Source organism: Trematomus bernacchii, unplaced genomic scaffold (assembly GCF_902827165.1).
Source record: "Trematomus bernacchii unplaced genomic scaffold, fTreBer1.1, whole genome shotgun sequence".
Lineage (NCBI taxonomy): Eukaryota > Metazoa > Chordata > Actinopteri > Perciformes > Nototheniidae > Trematomus > Trematomus bernacchii.
Genome location: NW_022988050.1, coordinates 8679697 through 8696480, shown reverse-complemented (window position 1 = coordinate 8696480; position 16784 = coordinate 8679697). Strand labels below are relative to the sequence as shown.

The 16784-nt window shown below is 38.9% G+C and overlaps 1 protein-coding gene across 3 annotated transcripts; it reads left to right on the top strand.

The window, feature by feature from the left end:
- Positions 1-91: 91 nt before the first annotated feature.
- ascc1 (activating signal cointegrator 1 complex subunit 1) lies at positions 92-12681 on the top strand. 3 transcript variants are annotated; one of them, XR_004555063.1, is made up of 11 exons: positions 92-343; positions 481-583; positions 693-790; positions 866-1044; positions 1168-1301; positions 2019-2138; positions 2615-2736; positions 3297-3370; positions 5778-5922; positions 6886-6984; positions 8842-12450. XR_004555063.1 is itself a non-coding variant. In XM_034119730.1 (10 exons), the coding sequence occupies exons 1-9, from the start codon at positions 217-219 to the stop codon at positions 5892-5894; spliced, it is 1074 nt and encodes a 357-aa protein (XP_033975621.1). In that variant the 5' UTR covers positions 92-216; the 3' UTR covers positions 5895-5922; positions 12457-12681. The 3 variants fall into 3 exon arrangements, 2 of the variants coding, with proteins under 2 accessions (XP_033975621.1, XP_033975622.1); XM_034119730.1 differs by lacking the exons at positions 6886-6984; positions 8842-12450 and adding an exon at positions 12457-12681; XM_034119731.1 differs by having other exon boundaries at positions 6886-12450.
- Positions 12682-16784: the final 4103 nt, after the last annotated feature.

Here is a 16784-nt window from a genome sequence, read left to right as displayed (position 1 = left end):
TCAACCCAGGACCCTGTCTGCCGAACAGCACATAAACCAATGTGTCAACTCACTAGTTAAGTTATTCCGTGGCAAAATAAGTGTTTTTAAAGCAAAATAAGCTTATTTACTTGGCTGCTAACTTGAGCATTTAGCTCACTTTATAGCGAGCAGTTCTGAGATTTACTTAGGTTGTTGGGTTAGCTTAGGTTGAGCTAACGTTAGCTGCTTTACATTATGGACGTTTTACGACCAGCTCTTATCAATATAAATGGGAGAATATACCGGAGGAATGTCACTATGGACTCTAAGGAGGAACATTATGAGGAAGAAGAAGAAGATGTGTCTTACATGGGGCCACCAGGTAATTGAATCCTGTCAGTGGTAGCAACTGTTTTTTAGTCACAGAGTGCTGTCAGCCTGTGGCCACAATTCCCTATCAAAGACTCACACAATAATATATAAATGTATGTAATATAAATGTGTGTTCAACTTGGTTAGAGAGTGAATACCTCGAAGAAGATGAAGCCTGTGACACAAAGTTAATTGAACAGACTGATAAAGGATACCGCTGTGCTATTGAAGTCCCAAGTGTTCTTTACAAGTGAGTTGTTATCAACAACATGCACATGTTTGGATTGTTGTGTATCATCCCTAATTTGAAAAGCACAAGAAGTTTTGTTTATAAACAGCATAATGTTTTTGTTCTGCAGATACATCATTGGAAAAAAAGGAGAGACACGGAGACGCCTGGAGTCTGACACAAAGACATCTATCAGCATCCCAAAACAAGGAGTGGAGGGGGAGATTGGTGAGAATGAACTATATAATAAAACACTTTCTGAAACAAAAATATTTTCTTTAATTTTCTTTCTCTGCCTGACAGTTATCACAGGTTCCCATAAAGCTGCAGTCTCATCTGCAGTCACACGTGTTGAGCTCCTTGTTGAGAGTTTCCGGAAGAAGCAGCCTTTCACACATTTCCTGTCATTCCCTTTGAGTAATCCCAAAATCCAAGAAGGATTCCTGACCTTTAAAGACGAGGTGTTGAAGCAGTGCTCACAGGTACTGTAGAAGGAAACCTACATGTTGCAATGATGAGGGGCAAGGGCGGTGTCTTGTCTAAGATCAGCACATTATATCCTCAATAAATTCTGTATTTACAAATCTTTTTAAATTTGTGTGTAGGATCATGGAGTTGAGGGGAGCATCTTTCAGAACCCTGCAAAGCTTCACATGACAATCGGCACCCTTGCTCTGTTAAATGAAACAGAAGTGAGAAAAGCATGTGAACACCTCCAACAGTGTCAAAACTTTATCCGGTAAGGGCCAAACAAGTTGTGTGACTGTGACAACAACAACAAAAACACAGTTATTTTTGGAATACTGTTGGGAAACAAAACAACATATACTGCTTTAAGGCATAATCTAGGAACAGATTGTATTTAAAACGTTGTTAACAAAGCCCATTTAAACTAGCAATGAGCTGATCCTACACACAAGTATTGTTGCTGTAACCAAAGCCTGAAATAAGTTCCTTTATGCCATAGAAACAAACGCACATCAAACACAAATAGTGAACCACACTGTTGCACTTGGTGTCCCTTCATTACTAACAAAGTGTGGACTGTAGTTTATTTATTTGTTGTCAAACCTGAATATACCATTTCGCTGCTGTTAATACTTACTAGGGCACCAAATCCATAGCAGAAAATAGTCCCCAACAAATATGGTGTGTACTGTAACATATGCTTAATCTACTTGGCTGTACATTTGTGACCCATTTTTAAGTATTCGTATCTTAGTAGTAACAAAGCGAATCTGGGCCACAGAATGGTTGGAGCAGATTACATAATAATGATTAGATTAGTTAGAATAACAAGTGAACTCGCATAAACAACACAAATAATAGATTAGATTCCAACACAGTATTACAAAAAGACCATTGTATTCCAGTTTATTGCTTGCTCAACATTTAGGGTCTGAAAAATGTGCCAGGTGGGTCACAATTCTTTTTTTTTTTTGCTGTCCGCCATCAGGGACATCACAGAAGGAAACCCTCTGGCGTTGGAGGTGACGGGCATAGAGTACATGAATGATGACCCGGCCATGGTGGATGTATTGTATGCCAAAGTCAACACGAAAGACAAATCTGACAAGTAAGTGGATCAATAACAAATCCTATGGAGAAAATAATATTTGTGATCAAATAATGTATTTTTATTTTTATACCAAAGAGATGGACACATACAATCAACCATTCAGCAATGAATTAAAGTAATACAAAACATATGTATTATATATATTGTATAACGTATTTTTCTCTTATATTACAAAAAGTACACGTTTATTTTTTTACAGACATCCACACACATCCCACAACCTACGCTAAAGACAGAAAAATAAATGATATAGAAATGCATACTCATATACTGCATTATTACATACATACATATCTGTCTGCAGTAAAAAACATTAAATGTAAATGTTTCTGATGCAAGAAACATTTTATTCAACCTCAAAGAAGCTGAAAAATGAACCGAGCCAGGCGCAATAAATACAAATATCCTGTGAAAAAATAAATACATGGACAAAATTGACACGTCATATTTTTTTATGTATTTCTGCTCTTCAGGTTGCAGCTGATGGCGGACCGGCTGGTGGAGCACTTTGTCTCCGCAGGGTTGATGGTGAGAGAGTGGGACAGAGTGAAGCTGCACGGCACCGTCATAAACACTCTGTTCAGAAAGGACTCAGGTAGAGACATTACATGCGAGCAGTATATTTGCCAGTAGTTGTTGATCTGTTGTGTGACCACATTGATAGCTCTTCCCCTCACCCTATTTGCCAATGTCCCCTTATTATCTTCTGGCGTTGACCTGAGCTGGAGTTACGACAACGCTGAATCCTTTAACAACTGCAACAACAAATTCCTGAATATACCCGACAGGCAGCCAGATCTCTGTTTGGCTACAGCTCTGTTTACGTGCGCCAAGCGGCCGTGTTTTCCAAGTACTCTGACAATGGCTTCATTCAGTTTGGCCATGGATAAAGTCCAGCCCCAGTTCTCAAATTTGTACTGAGCTGACCAACAACACAGCCCAAGGGAGGGGGCCTGTCACTGCTGATCGTGTTTGCCAGACGATTAACATTCAGTGTTTATTTCTTCTCCTTAGTCCCTGTTTCACAACTGAATGCCCTTGATTGTCACCTTGTTATTGCTCCACTGTAGCAGCAACTTAATGACATAAGTTATTTGTTTTCTTTGTTCAGTGCTGCACTGTTTAGCTTGTCTTTTACACTCTGGTGTTTTTCAGTTGAAGAAGCAGGCGGCCCAGGGAGACAAACCATGAGTGAACGAGAGGCTTTTGATGCCAGAAACATATTAAAGGTTAGAGGAAACTCACTCCTTCCTGCACCTTCAAATACTGCAGCATTAGAAACATCCAGACCTGTGCTCACTGCTTCACTGATGTCAATACCAGATGCGATTACACATGGGGATTTAGAAGGGTTTTTTTATAGGCCAGATGAAAAATTGCCTGTCAATAGTCCAGATATAAACACTTCAACCCCAAAAAGAACATTTTATGATAAAAAAACACAGTTTTTCTTGCATTTCATTGGTGCCACGTTGGACTACAGCAAAAACTGTAAAAAAATGTAAGTTTAGGTAAGGTTTACTTAAAAATGCACATGTTTGGGAAGTAGTGAACTGGATAAATGAGGCTTGTATTATGTATTATACTGCACAAAGTGTGTGAGAGTTGGTAAGCGGTTGTTTTGCTGTTGTTTTTAAGACAGCTCCCATTTACTACAGCAATCATTTTCCTAATGTTTTGGATTCTTCGTTCACCGTTCAGGTATGCATGAGAAACAACGTTTTATTCTCAAATTCAAGGTAATGAATGAGAACTTGATCATTTTGGCAATAAAGTACTCTTCAAAAGACATTTAGATCAAATAATTGTGGTTCAATTCGTAAAAGAAAAGGGGTAAAGTAAACTTCTGAATGCTCTATTTAAACCTTGCACCACACAACTGTTGCAACACTGTGCTAACATTCAACACACTGTTTGTATGCTTTTAACTGCTGTTGACATTTCAGCTGCTTCTGGAGTAGCATTTGGATATGAGAGCTTATTAATAGGCCTTTCAAAAAGAGGGATTAAGGTTTTTGCAGGGGAACATTTTAATACCACTCTAGCATGCACAAAGGGTAATAGAGTTCATTTTAGGGCCGACTCACTCCTACCCATCGTAATGGTGTTTTGATTTCAGGCTGGTATTAAATGATTATGTTCCCAGACCAGCTGCAAAATGTAATTAGCTCACCTGATTTACTTAGAAGCCAGTTAGAGTTGCCCCAATTTTAATTCACTTTTTTAGTTTTTAAATCTCCAGTCCTGTTATCTTCAATACATGATACTCAGTTTTAGTTGGAACATTTATATAGTAAGGCCTATATAAATGTTTATTTACAGCAGACATTTTGACTTGATACTGTAGGAAAAGCACAGGTGTTACAAATAAGGCTCTGTTATGTTCTACAATAAGCTGTGACAGTGATCAAGCATTCACAATACAAAGACCCTGAACCTGATGCAGCTAAGTGGAAATCAGCCATCTTTTATTTCTTGTTGTTACATGTAAAAATGTCTTTTAAAAGCCCTGTTGTGGGTTTTTTGTCCTCTGGTGTGGAACAGGAAACATCGTATTGCATAGATGTGTATAAACATGTGAAGAAGTGATCAAAAAGGGTCTCTGCTACACGTGCACAACATGTAGGCAGTTGAATTGTAAGAGAAAGCTATTTGCTCTCCTAATTGGATGTACATGTATCACAAACTATTAAGACCCTCTTCAGTCGAAACCTATAGCAATAATAGGAATCTTTTTTTATTTATAAACTATATTTATACTGCTCTTCTCAAAACAAACGTACAAAGTGTGTTTGCCTGTGCTTATGTGCCGTCATTGTGCTCATGTGTCAATCTTTCCTTTTGTTTTCTTTTAATGCCATCAACCTGCCAGGGACTGCAGATGAAAATTAGCTTTATTGGCTAAATCTGCTACATTTACATGATGGACTCAAAGGCTCATGTTCATTAATGTGCATTGTCCTTTCTTAAAACATATATAAACAATAGTTATAATGCAGCTTACAATTACAAAAATTATCAGAAAGATTTGTCATATGTGTCCCTTTGTAGGTTTTCAGATGTTTATTCCCTCAGTACTGGCTTAAGATTTTTAACATTTAACAAACCAAGCTAAAATATAAGGTGCTAAAAAATCTATTAGGTGGAGAGATGTACTGCTCCAGAGTATATTGATTAAAGCTGTTATGTGAAAGAAGAAGAGCGTACCTTTAAAGCTCAAAGAGGAGGGTTTGGATTGATTTTTATTTTGTGAGCAGCACTTGTGGTTTCTTTGTGTGTGACGACTGAAATGTGACACCCAGTTGAATCTGCAGATAAAAACAGCTTCAAATTCACCTTCCCTCCACTGTGGTGCAGACAACATGTTTGTTTGAATTACAAAACCCTTCATTTTATCTTCTCTGAAAATGACACAAGGGTGCTTACCACTCTCACTTGCCCAGTAACCATGGTAACGAGTGACAGAGTTTAACGAGTAAGGTCGACTCTTCAAGCAAAGTGCTTACTATCTAAATCCTTGATAGTTGGGACTACTTTTTTTAAATCTGGGAATATGGTTTTATAATGGTGTTGAGGCTTTGTATAGTATACGTTTATATTTAATTATTTGAAGACGTTTTCTGTTTTTCATTACAGAAATTTGGTGCTTATCATTTTGGAGAGTTTGGGTTGAATACGGTGCTGCTGTCCCAGAGATATTCCTCAGACTGTACGGGCTACTACACCTCTGCAGGGAGCGCCAACGTCTCATGAGCTTCTACACGGACGAGCATTTTCTGAGGTGGGAAATAAAAAATAAAAAACCTTTTTGGTTAGCTGAAGCTGTTATAATGGCAGTGTCCAGTAAGTGGCAGCAAAGATCTTTTTTGTTTTTGCAAATGCCTCCTTCCACCTATCTATTTGAATCAAATGATTTGTTTTCTAAAACTCTATGGGAACAATTTATGCAGGAAAAAATAAAATGATCACTAGTTTAGAATGATTGACATTATCAAGCATTTAGACTTGATATGAAACACGCTCTCAAATTATTTGAAAGGCTCCATAGTCAAATCTTTTATTTTTGTACTTTAGTGTGCAGTCCTTTGGTTCTCTTCAGGGAGTTTGAGGCAAATGACATCAAAGTAAACGATAAATGGGTTTTTCAATGGAACAGACAATCAAAAAGAAACATGACAAAAGCAAAAATCAACATTAAAAAAATCTCTGTCTTGACCATTTGGGATTTGTTCTTCACAATGGATAGTTTTTATTTAGTATCACTGTACCAGTAGAATAATGTTACCTTGTGGGCAAAACTGTTATCATAGAGGAGGAGATGATGCCTTTGTGTGTGAATTTGGACTGTTGAAGATCTAAAGCAGCAAAATGTTTGTTCAAACAGTCGTGGATCCGGTTATATTTCCAGGGCTATCAGGGTAGATTTTTGTAAAACTGGGAAAAATTTCTATAAAAGGGACATTTTGATAAACATAGTGCTTAATGCAACCAATTACATTTTCCCAGGTATTGCACATAAGGACAATTTTGAGAAACAGAGGCAGATATTGTACTTTTTACTCCACTACATTCGTTTTGTGGGAATAGTGACTTTGCATTGTCATATTTTACATACACAACTGATTAAGAATGTACATACAATTAAATATTGTTATTGAGGAAACCAGCCAGCAGTATATTTAGTTACAATTAGCTCCACCTTGCGTAGCTATGCTGCTAACACACTAGTCTGTACATTTCACAGACAATGCTTCATTTACATTTTGGAGCCAGGACATCAGGACTTCTTTAAACTTACCTAAAGGATCTTCTTCCTGTTTGAACATTTACTTGTTGTCACCTGGTAAGTATCAACATCCAAATACAGTGTTACCCTACTTTCTGTCAAAATGTGCCTACATGTCCATTCTTGTGAGATTATTGCCTGGTACATCTCGTATACATCCAGTTTGAAAGTCAGTTATAATGGCATTTTCTGAATAATTTGAGCTGCTATAGCTGGTCAAAGTTTTTTTCAACCGCTTTTCAGCCAATCATTTTGAGAAACTCAGAAAGTTTCAAAGTAAACACCGTGTGCCAAACTAGAAAACTTTCATAGCTGTTGTGAAAGGTTCTGTTTTCACACTGATCATAAGCAAGTTCTACCCATTTCCTTTCATCTCTCTGCCTCATGAATGTGCTGATGCGTCACTGACATGATTTATTGCACCAGGTTTTTTTTCTTCCTCCATCTTTCTTATCAGTGCCCTAGCCTGACGAAGCCACAACCTTGTTCCCACTCCCGTCTGTCGAATGTGTCACCGAATACAGACATCGGACACAGAGCCTCTTGCTCTCCACGTCAGAGTTTTTTTTTTTCAGCCTTCCCCTCAGCTGCCGATGTGCTCTGCTTGGCATGCAGAAGGGCGATCGCAGCGCAGCCAAAGTTACACTGATGGAAAGTGAGGGTGCTTTTTGTTTGTCAGCTCTGCCATCCCATGCTGTCCACCCTCCCCTGTTCCCCTGGAGCCATGTCAACAGACGCCATTAGACAGGGACATGCAAATTGAGTCAGCCAGCAGAGCCGTCCGTGCACTTACTGTGCCACTGTCTGGGTCTAAAATGTATCTTTCTAGACTCAAGGGAGGCACCTAATTATCCACTTCCTGTCTCCTGAGAGCATGCTTGTTAGTGGGTCAGGAGTACACATCCAGCATAACGCCACTCTCAGGTAACAGATACAGTGAGGATTCTGCCAATAGTATTGCTCATAAACACACAGAGAGGGAGAGAAGAGGATTTGTAAGTTAATAGAATTCATTGAGAATATGCATCCTCGTGTCTTTTGGCAGGGACATGATTTAGGATGTGCTGGCCTGATGTCTTCACTAATGATCACACTGAAAACACTGGAAGTAACATCCGACATCGGACATATTCCATTTTAGAGATTTCTATATAAGATGTTTGGGGTTTCTGTTTACTTAAATCACCATGCTTGTGTTTTGATGCATAGAGTAGGAATATATTGGACGAGGGGGATTACTTCTCAATATCGGTCAATAATAGTAAATATTTCCTAAATGTTTGAATAACAATCATTTAGTACTATAATATGTGAAATGGAACATAGTAAAAATGAGCATTTAAGCACAAAATGAACAATTTATGAACTGTTCATAACTCACATAGTCAAATTATGAGCATATAATGACAACAACATGCTTTGGCACCGATTAAACTTCTCAGAGACATAATTTAAATTATTACAGCTTTGTTTTGACTATTTTGTCATTCATTAGGTTTTTATTACAACACGTATATCTGCATTGTACCTACAATCATTGAATGTTGAAATACTTTTTATTGATGGGGTAAAGCAACGTTTTTAAATCACTTGTTTTGTCGAATTAACAGGCTAAAACCCATAGAATTTTCAATCTACGACGATATACAACAGAACAATGAAAGATTCTTACATTTGAGAGGCTTCCTTAGTTGATATATACATTTAAGTCACATACAATACATGTAACAAAATAGTACATACACTTTTTGTTTGTTTTCCACAGATTTATCTTTGTTGGGGGTAATGATTTGAATTGACTTAACCAAATCATGCTGCTACCGTATGTTGTCTGTGTGGGTGAGTTTGCTTACGCACTGCCTGACATACAGTACATCTTTTTTCTGTCCCCGCCACATTTCTCACCCTAATTAGTCATCTCCGTGCTTCCTGCTGTGGGAACGTCCCACCGGACCCTTGAGATTTCGAGACTAGCATACGTCCCTTTCAATAAGACAGATTAATGAGACCTCTGTGTCTGTTTGTGTTCCTGCATACCTTTTTTTCTCTGTGGATCTGCATCCTTATTTTGAAAGATCTGAGGAGACACGGGAGCTGGCTTTCAATTAAAAATGTTAACTAAGGATTAAGTTACTTTTTCAGCATCTGTGTATATTTTTGTTTACATGCATTCATAAGTCAAATAGTCTTTATGATTAGAAGAAGGCTACAGGCACAGAAAACAAGCCCTTGCAAAGTACAACCAGTTGATAAAAACTCACATTACTATTTTCCCCTTATGTTAAAGGAAGAGAAATAAAGAGCAGCCATTTTGAAACAAGTGAAAGCAAAGCAATCTCTTAGTGAGCCCTGTTAAACTTACAGTGAACCTTTTATAATGAGAATTCACTCATGTTGTTAACGGCAATCTTGTGTAACCTCAACCAAGCATTGTTTAGGCCTCTATCTAATTTGCATATTTAATTTAATTCAAGTTCCAAATTAGCCTTTTTTATGCAAAAGCTGTTGGAAATAGGTCTTACTTGTTCCATATCAACCTTTTTTTCTGCACATTTTGCTTTCTTGTTCTCATAACGGGTGTTTCAAAATGTTCATTCAGAGCGCTGGAAAAAAGATATATGTTTGACAGACGTGACCTTTTTTAAAAGAGTAGATATGTTCGATTTGTTTGCTCTGAGTAATAGCCCACATGAAATCGATTGAGCTCTCTAGTCTAAAGCACGAGGGTTGATCAGGTTCATAGAATATTAAATCCAAATCCAATTAACTGAAAGTGTGAGTTTGACAGCAGGAAGCTGCTAAGATGACATTTCAGTAGGTAGCTTTGTATTCCTGGTGTCATGTTTTCACCCTAACAAGCTTGAATCCTTAGATTATTTAAAGGAGATCTTTTGATGGATCAAACACGTCTATCCAGGAGAAGTTACAAAGGTGCTATATTACTCATCCCGCTCGACAAAGCAGGCAAATCTTTCAAATTGGATATTGTTAGTGTTGATATACGCCAGCCCGCCTCCCTTTGATTGTGCTCTCATGTTGGATGTGACTCCAGCTGAGTGTCAGTGCCGTTTGAATGTCACACTAATCACTCTGTCACTAATGGGCATGAGCGGTCCTGATGGACAGCCAGGGTGAGAGTATTTGAAATGTCTAATGTGCGTCTCCTGCGAGGAGGCAGGTGATCCCTGCTGCAGCTCTTTATCATTCAGAGTGCAGCTGTCCACGTCTGTTGATGCTGGAGGCATTCACACAGGAGCAGAGGCACAAAGCCCAGTGTGTTTGAACAGCAGGTAGTCATTCAGAGCTGCTGTTTACTCCCTGTACACTTTGCACAGGGAGGGTTTAAAACAGCGCAACAACACATTTCCATTATCCCTTCATCTCTGTTACTTTGTTCTGATAATTGTCTGATGAATAAATAAATAAATAAAAATATTGAAATATGACCAACAATTCAGCAATGTTAAAAATGCTTGTTTTGTTGTAATATTTATTGTCATATCTAATATGTTATTTCCAGTTGTATACCTCTGAAAATGTTTTTTTAAGTTTATTGCACAGACACATATTGTTATCTGGAAACAAAACACCACCACACCACACTTATGCAGGTCGGCATATTGGCGTCATTACACTTATTTAGGCACTGCACTTCAGAAACTGCTTGGAAAAAGGTATTCAAATTTCACTAAGAGCTGCAATTTCTCGTATTTGAGGAGCTGGAACTAGTTAATATTTGACATGTTTACTTTACACATTTATTAAATGATTAACTGTTCAATTAAATTAAGAATCATTGGGGAGTGAATACATTTCCCAATAATACTTAAAATAAGTGTATTTAGCATTGCCAACTTAAGGATTGAGGAGGTTGGATAACAATCTTTGTTTACATTTGAAATTATTCAAGTGAAGAAATGAAAGCAGCATTACTTGATTTTCTGTCAGCTTGGGGGCAAAACAAGCTGTAAACCGAACGTATCACAACTACGATATTATAGAGAATTTGTTAGCTACATTTCCGAATAAGTATAGAGGGGGAAGCATTTCCATTCTTCTGGAGTCTTGTTTCTGGCCACCTGACAAATACAAGTCCAATATCCCAATCTTTTTATCTCTGATTTTAACTCCTCCAAAACTCATGAGGGAAACACTGGCTTTAGCAGCTAAACGCTCCATACCTTCACCAGCTAGTCGCTAACACCTTGATCGATGCAGGTTTAATATGCAGACATTGTGAGCTTCACTGCTGTAAACTCACTCTGTCGGATACTGTAAACAAATCCTTTGTTTTCTCCATCCCCTCCAAAGTCTTTCAGATCTAGTCACACAGCACTTAATGCTGTTATTTATTGGTAGGATGTAGAGTAGCGAAACTGATGGGGATTTGTCATTTCTAGTGACTAGTATAAGCTGGATATGCAGACTGAAAATAAATAATCTTTGAGACTGAGTATGTCAGGGTTCAGAATATTTGCCAGCTTCTGTCTTTTGTGTTCATTTAATTGAAAAGTTGCTACGCTCTGTTCCACCCATGCTGCAGCAGCCTGCAGTGAAAAACAGCACCTACCTTGCTTTCCCTGCAAATGCAAACTGCTGTCAGACTGCTCTCAACTAACTCTGCACTTATAATAGCTGTGTGACCCAGTTTGAGTCCAATTGAATTAGATCTATACACGTTTTAAAGCAGCTCCACTTACAGCTGTAAGTCACTCGAGATTACTTATTAAATGCCTCCCGATGTGGTTTATTCTTTCCTGAACTTTCAAAATCACTTCTTTTGATGGTTCTCCCACCCAGGAACTTGCTTTCAGGCTCCATTTTCTCTTCATGCACCGTCACTTTGCAGTGGTAGCCCCGTTCACAGAAGTAACTGCAAACAAGCACTGGGGGCTGTTGTAGAAGAAATTCAGAAGCAGAAAGGGGTTTGTTTTATTGTGTCATCAATGTTTAATGCATTTTGGTACAGGCTTGTGCTTAAAAATAACAACATACAGATGGAACATACTCGAGTTAATTACAAAAAATAATATAAAGGATATGACTCGATGCATCAAAGAATCTTAACACACTGAGATGTATAAAGTTGTACTAATTCTATTGTGTGTATTAGTGTTTGTATTTGCCTTAATACTGTTACTAATTATTTGAAAACTGTCATCTAACCCCTTCTGTCATTAGTCAGATTATTCAATAAATTCATAGAGAGAAATCACTCAACATCTGATTTATCGTTTTAGCCATTTATCAAACACGTCAAACCTTCATTTGTTGCAGCTTTTCAACTGTGAGGATTATCTGCTTTAGTTTGATTTATATCATTGAAAATTGAAATCTTTTGGGTATTGGAATGTTGGTCAGGCAACACGGCCAAATATGGCTCCTTGGATAATTTTCCCTGTTTTCTGACATTTCATAGACTAAATAACATATTGTTCTATCAGTCAACACAGTTATTGTAGATTAAAATAACCATTACTTGAAGTCCTAGTATAGTAAATATTAAACCCTGATTTATTGTTGTTGCAGGTCATGGATGAACACGGCAGCAGCATGAAGCAACTCTCCGTTGAGAGCGAAGCATTGTGGGAAACACCAGATGATGAACATGAATGGATTTACAACAGCGTGTCATCCTAGCTGATTTTTTCAGTTGGAAAATGAACATTTGTTGGGGTTATGTTTTCCTTCATGCTGGAAGAGGTGCTACATTTTAACATTCTGGCAGGAATAAATAAATGTGCAAAGCATCCACCCGTGGCCTGTTGCAATTAATTGTTGTAGTTCCTGAAGCGATCCTGGCGGAGTTGTTACATCACGTGAGAATATGTACAGCCTCGATAAGCAGCGGAGCCTTATTCGTAAGACACAGAAGGCATGTGTTTACATTTGTACACTGCTAATATTTACAGATAAGCAAACGCCTCTACGTGTTTCTACATGCTGTCATGTCTGATGTTATTCAAATTAAGCTTTCCTCCCCCCCGACTCCTTTTGTGAAAACTGATTTATGCTTGGTGAACAGGATAGATAAGTTTTATCAACATCGTCCTAGAGAGATACACAGCGAACTGATGACATCAGTTAATCCCTTAAAAGGCACTCTTCCACAGCGTAGCTCTGATATGTACAACAATATGTTGAACTAGTTAAGTGTAGCTGCTTGCATTTCTAATACAAGATTAGGGGACAGTTATATCATGTGAGAATATGTACACACTTGTTTTACTGAATAAGGTAGCTGATTAAGAGCATCTGATTTGGTCAGTGATTTAAAGTGGACCTATCATGCTATATTTAAATGATATATTGTAGGGCCATACCTATATAAGGTATATTTATACGTTTCTGTTTTCAAAATACCAAACAGATCATGCATTTTAGCCATGCCTCATTTTGCTCTATGTGCTGTTTGCTGTCTACGGGTCTGATTCTGCTGACCACGCCCCCCTGCTGGAGAGGGGAGACGTGCTCTGATCAGCTGCTGGGCTGTCAGAAGAGGGGGAGAAAAAGAGGTCTCCGTCCTCCGTGTTTTATTATATAGAGTCGTTATTCATTTGTTTTAAAGCTCAATAAATAACAAAGAAGACCTTTGACCGGCACTTTTCAAATTTTGTCCGGAAGATTTAAACTTTAACGGACATCTTGACCGGCGAAACAAACTGAAACTGAAACTCTGCCGCACGGTCCCCTCGTTCCTTGGAAGAGGCGGAGAGGTGGGTGTTTGTCATCTGCTGGTGGACTAACCGGAGAGAATTACAGTGCTTGCCTCGACGGGGAGGGATTGCATTGCAGCGGGAGCAAACGCTTGCCTCGGGGAGGGAGAAAAAAAGCCACAGCGGAGAATAAACAGAAGGGTAACCATGGTAACTATGGACGGGAAGTCTTCTTCGCTGCTTTTGTGGCAGACTACAGCGCCACTTACAGGCCTGGCATATGTACTACAGCGTCTCCAGCGCTTTTGAACGGCAATGGCTGTGGCTGTCTCCTCCTGATTGGTGGAGTTGGCCCAATAGCCGTAGCGCCACCGTCCTGACGTCAGGACAGTGTTCAAATCTGAATCAGTTTTTATCAGATCCGTTGCAGCCCCTTTTTTAGAGATTTGGGTATGGAGGAAAATAGAGAGGGTTGTGTTATCTGACACTTGGTGAGTTCCCTGGAACACCGGGGACACATATTCATGTATAAAAGACGTACAAAAGTGCATTTTGCATGATAGGTCCCCTTTAAGGTCTGCTGTAGAGCTCTCTGTTTCTGTAGAAGGGTGAAACTGTCAATCAATCAGAGCTCTGTAGGCAGGAAAAATAATGTTTTTTTTCTTTTTTCGTAGCTACATTCATGACAAATTTTATTTTTATTTATTTAACCTTTATTTAACCAGATAAAAACATTGAGATAAAATCTCATTTTCAATGCTGACCTGGCCAAGAAGGCAGCAACGTTACACATAACACATAACACAAACATATAAAATACAGAGAACATAACTAAGAAAACAAAAGACGAAAAAGCAGTCACTACATTGTGCACATTAGGACAGTAAAAAAAGTACACTACTTGTTACTGCAAGAGCAGCTGGTGGTGAGGACTTCAGACAACTTCAATTTAAAACATGATATAGAGACAAGTGCCATCAGTTTTAGGCTTGATTGAAGGTCATTCCAAGACCAAGGACCATAATAAGAAAGACTCTTTTTTTCCAGCCTCAGTCCGTACAGTAGGTACCTGGAACCGTATCCAGGCACTGGATCTGAGGTTGTAAGAGTCGCAAACTGGGGCAAATCTGACACATATGTAGAGTGGAAGCTTACCTAAAATGGCTTTATACATGAATAAAAACCAGTGCTGCATCCTACGCATAGTAAGTGAGGACCATCCAGTTAGGCTATACAGTGTGCAATGATGAGTCCTATAGGGTGCATTTGATATGTAACGCAGTGCAGCATGGTAAAGTGGGTCAAGTTTCGCCAAAACAGTGGGACAGGCAAATCTATAAATGGTATCACCATAGTTTCAAAAACTGCAGTGTCTGAGCTAAACACGTTTTTGAATTTGACCTGTCTTTAGCACTCTTCTCACCAATGAAGTCAGTACTGATAACATATTTCAATTTGTAAACATCACGATTAATCGTCACTATCTCCATATGGCCAAACCCCTACTTAATATCATTGCATCTGAGGTTTTTCCCCACTGTCATCAACATTAAGTGGCACAAATAGTCACTGAGCATTTTGAAAAGTGAATCTATTTGATTCCTCATGTAAATGAATTGTGCATTTAAACGACAATCAAAAGTTGTTGGATGGATGGGGATGCAGATCACAGCTGAAATGATTTCTCTTGTAGAGACATTGATCTCTGACTGACAATTCACTCTGATCAGTGAAGCACGAAACATCCTTTTTGCCTGTACCTAATGTTCTGTATCACTGGTCCTGGTCACTGTGCCGCTCCTTCAGATATTGATGGAGCAGAAGAAAGCTGTCTGCAAATTCAAAAAAAAAAAATCCGTTGAGTCTTCTCATCCCTAAAACTTAGCATCTTAAAAGATGAACCACACAGCTTTCATCAACTTGTTTCCCATTTGCTGTTGCTGTTTTTGTGGGTTTTCCTCAGGAGACCAGAGTCCCACTCCTAACAACATCTCTGCTTTCAAACCCTCTTCAAAAGCTAATGAAGCAAAGCGGAACACAGTCCTTTTAAATGCTTCCCAACTCAGCTGTGTGACCAGTCATCTGCAGCACATTCATTCTGATCATGACATGACTGATGGCGACCTCTTGATTAACACATCATGTCCGACACCTCGTGCTGGTGATGTGCACAGCTGGCTGATGCTGCGGGACATTTCTCCTGCTGCCCTCTGCCTCCCAATTCTGGAGCTGTGCAAACTCAGGAAATCCTGCATGTGCCACATCGGCTGTTTTGATGCCAGAGTCAGTCGGGCAAGCTAATCAGCATCACAGGAACACGATCATGCCCCCGGCTACTCTGCCTCGGCCAATGTTGGTAACCTTAAACTCCAAAGAATCTGAGCAGAGCGCTGGATTACGTTTATCTTCATGGGGATGAAATTGAGAGCGGAGGAAGCGAGGGCATGGAGAGTTTAGGGAGCAGCAGGAATAATGTGGGTGGACTAAAAATGATGTGCAGGTACAGCATAACTAGTTTAAAAGTAAAGGTATCATCAACGCAGCATTTATAGCACATTCAACCTCTTTAATCACTTTAATCCATCCTAGTTTTGTGCAAAGAATCATTGTTCAAACCATGAAAGGTTATTTAAAATGGTAGTCAATGAGTCAAGGGTTTGGATATTAAATAGGCAAATGTTATACAGATTTACATGGAAATCAGTAAGTGTAAAAAACATGCAAAAGACATGAGTTTTCTGATGCAAATTTCTCCAACATTTCCTTTATTTCTACAGTAATCTCGAGGCCTTGAAGAGCTTTTCTGTGTCAATACATCCAGTGTTAAGACCTTTTGTTAGCTGCCACCAGCAGCTCTGTCGATTTGTCCTTCAACTAAAAAGCCACCAGCATTTGAAGGCCATAGTTTTCGCCCAAGATGGTTGAAATTTGGTATGAAGGTCAAGTGTTTCTGCGGTTGTGTGTGTGTGGGGGAAAGCATGAACACATGGATGCATGCGTATGTGTGGTTGTAGTTCTGCAAATTCCCACTTGTTCTAATCTCGGTTTAATCCAATTACCACACAGTGTTCCATAGGTCAGTATACTCGTTTAGAAAAAAAGGCACACATTGCTTGTGTAGTGGGGGGAATAGGGAGTTCAAAGGGGCTCATTTTTGCCCCGAGGCCCTCTGTTAATCTGACTAGGGAATTGAACAGCGTT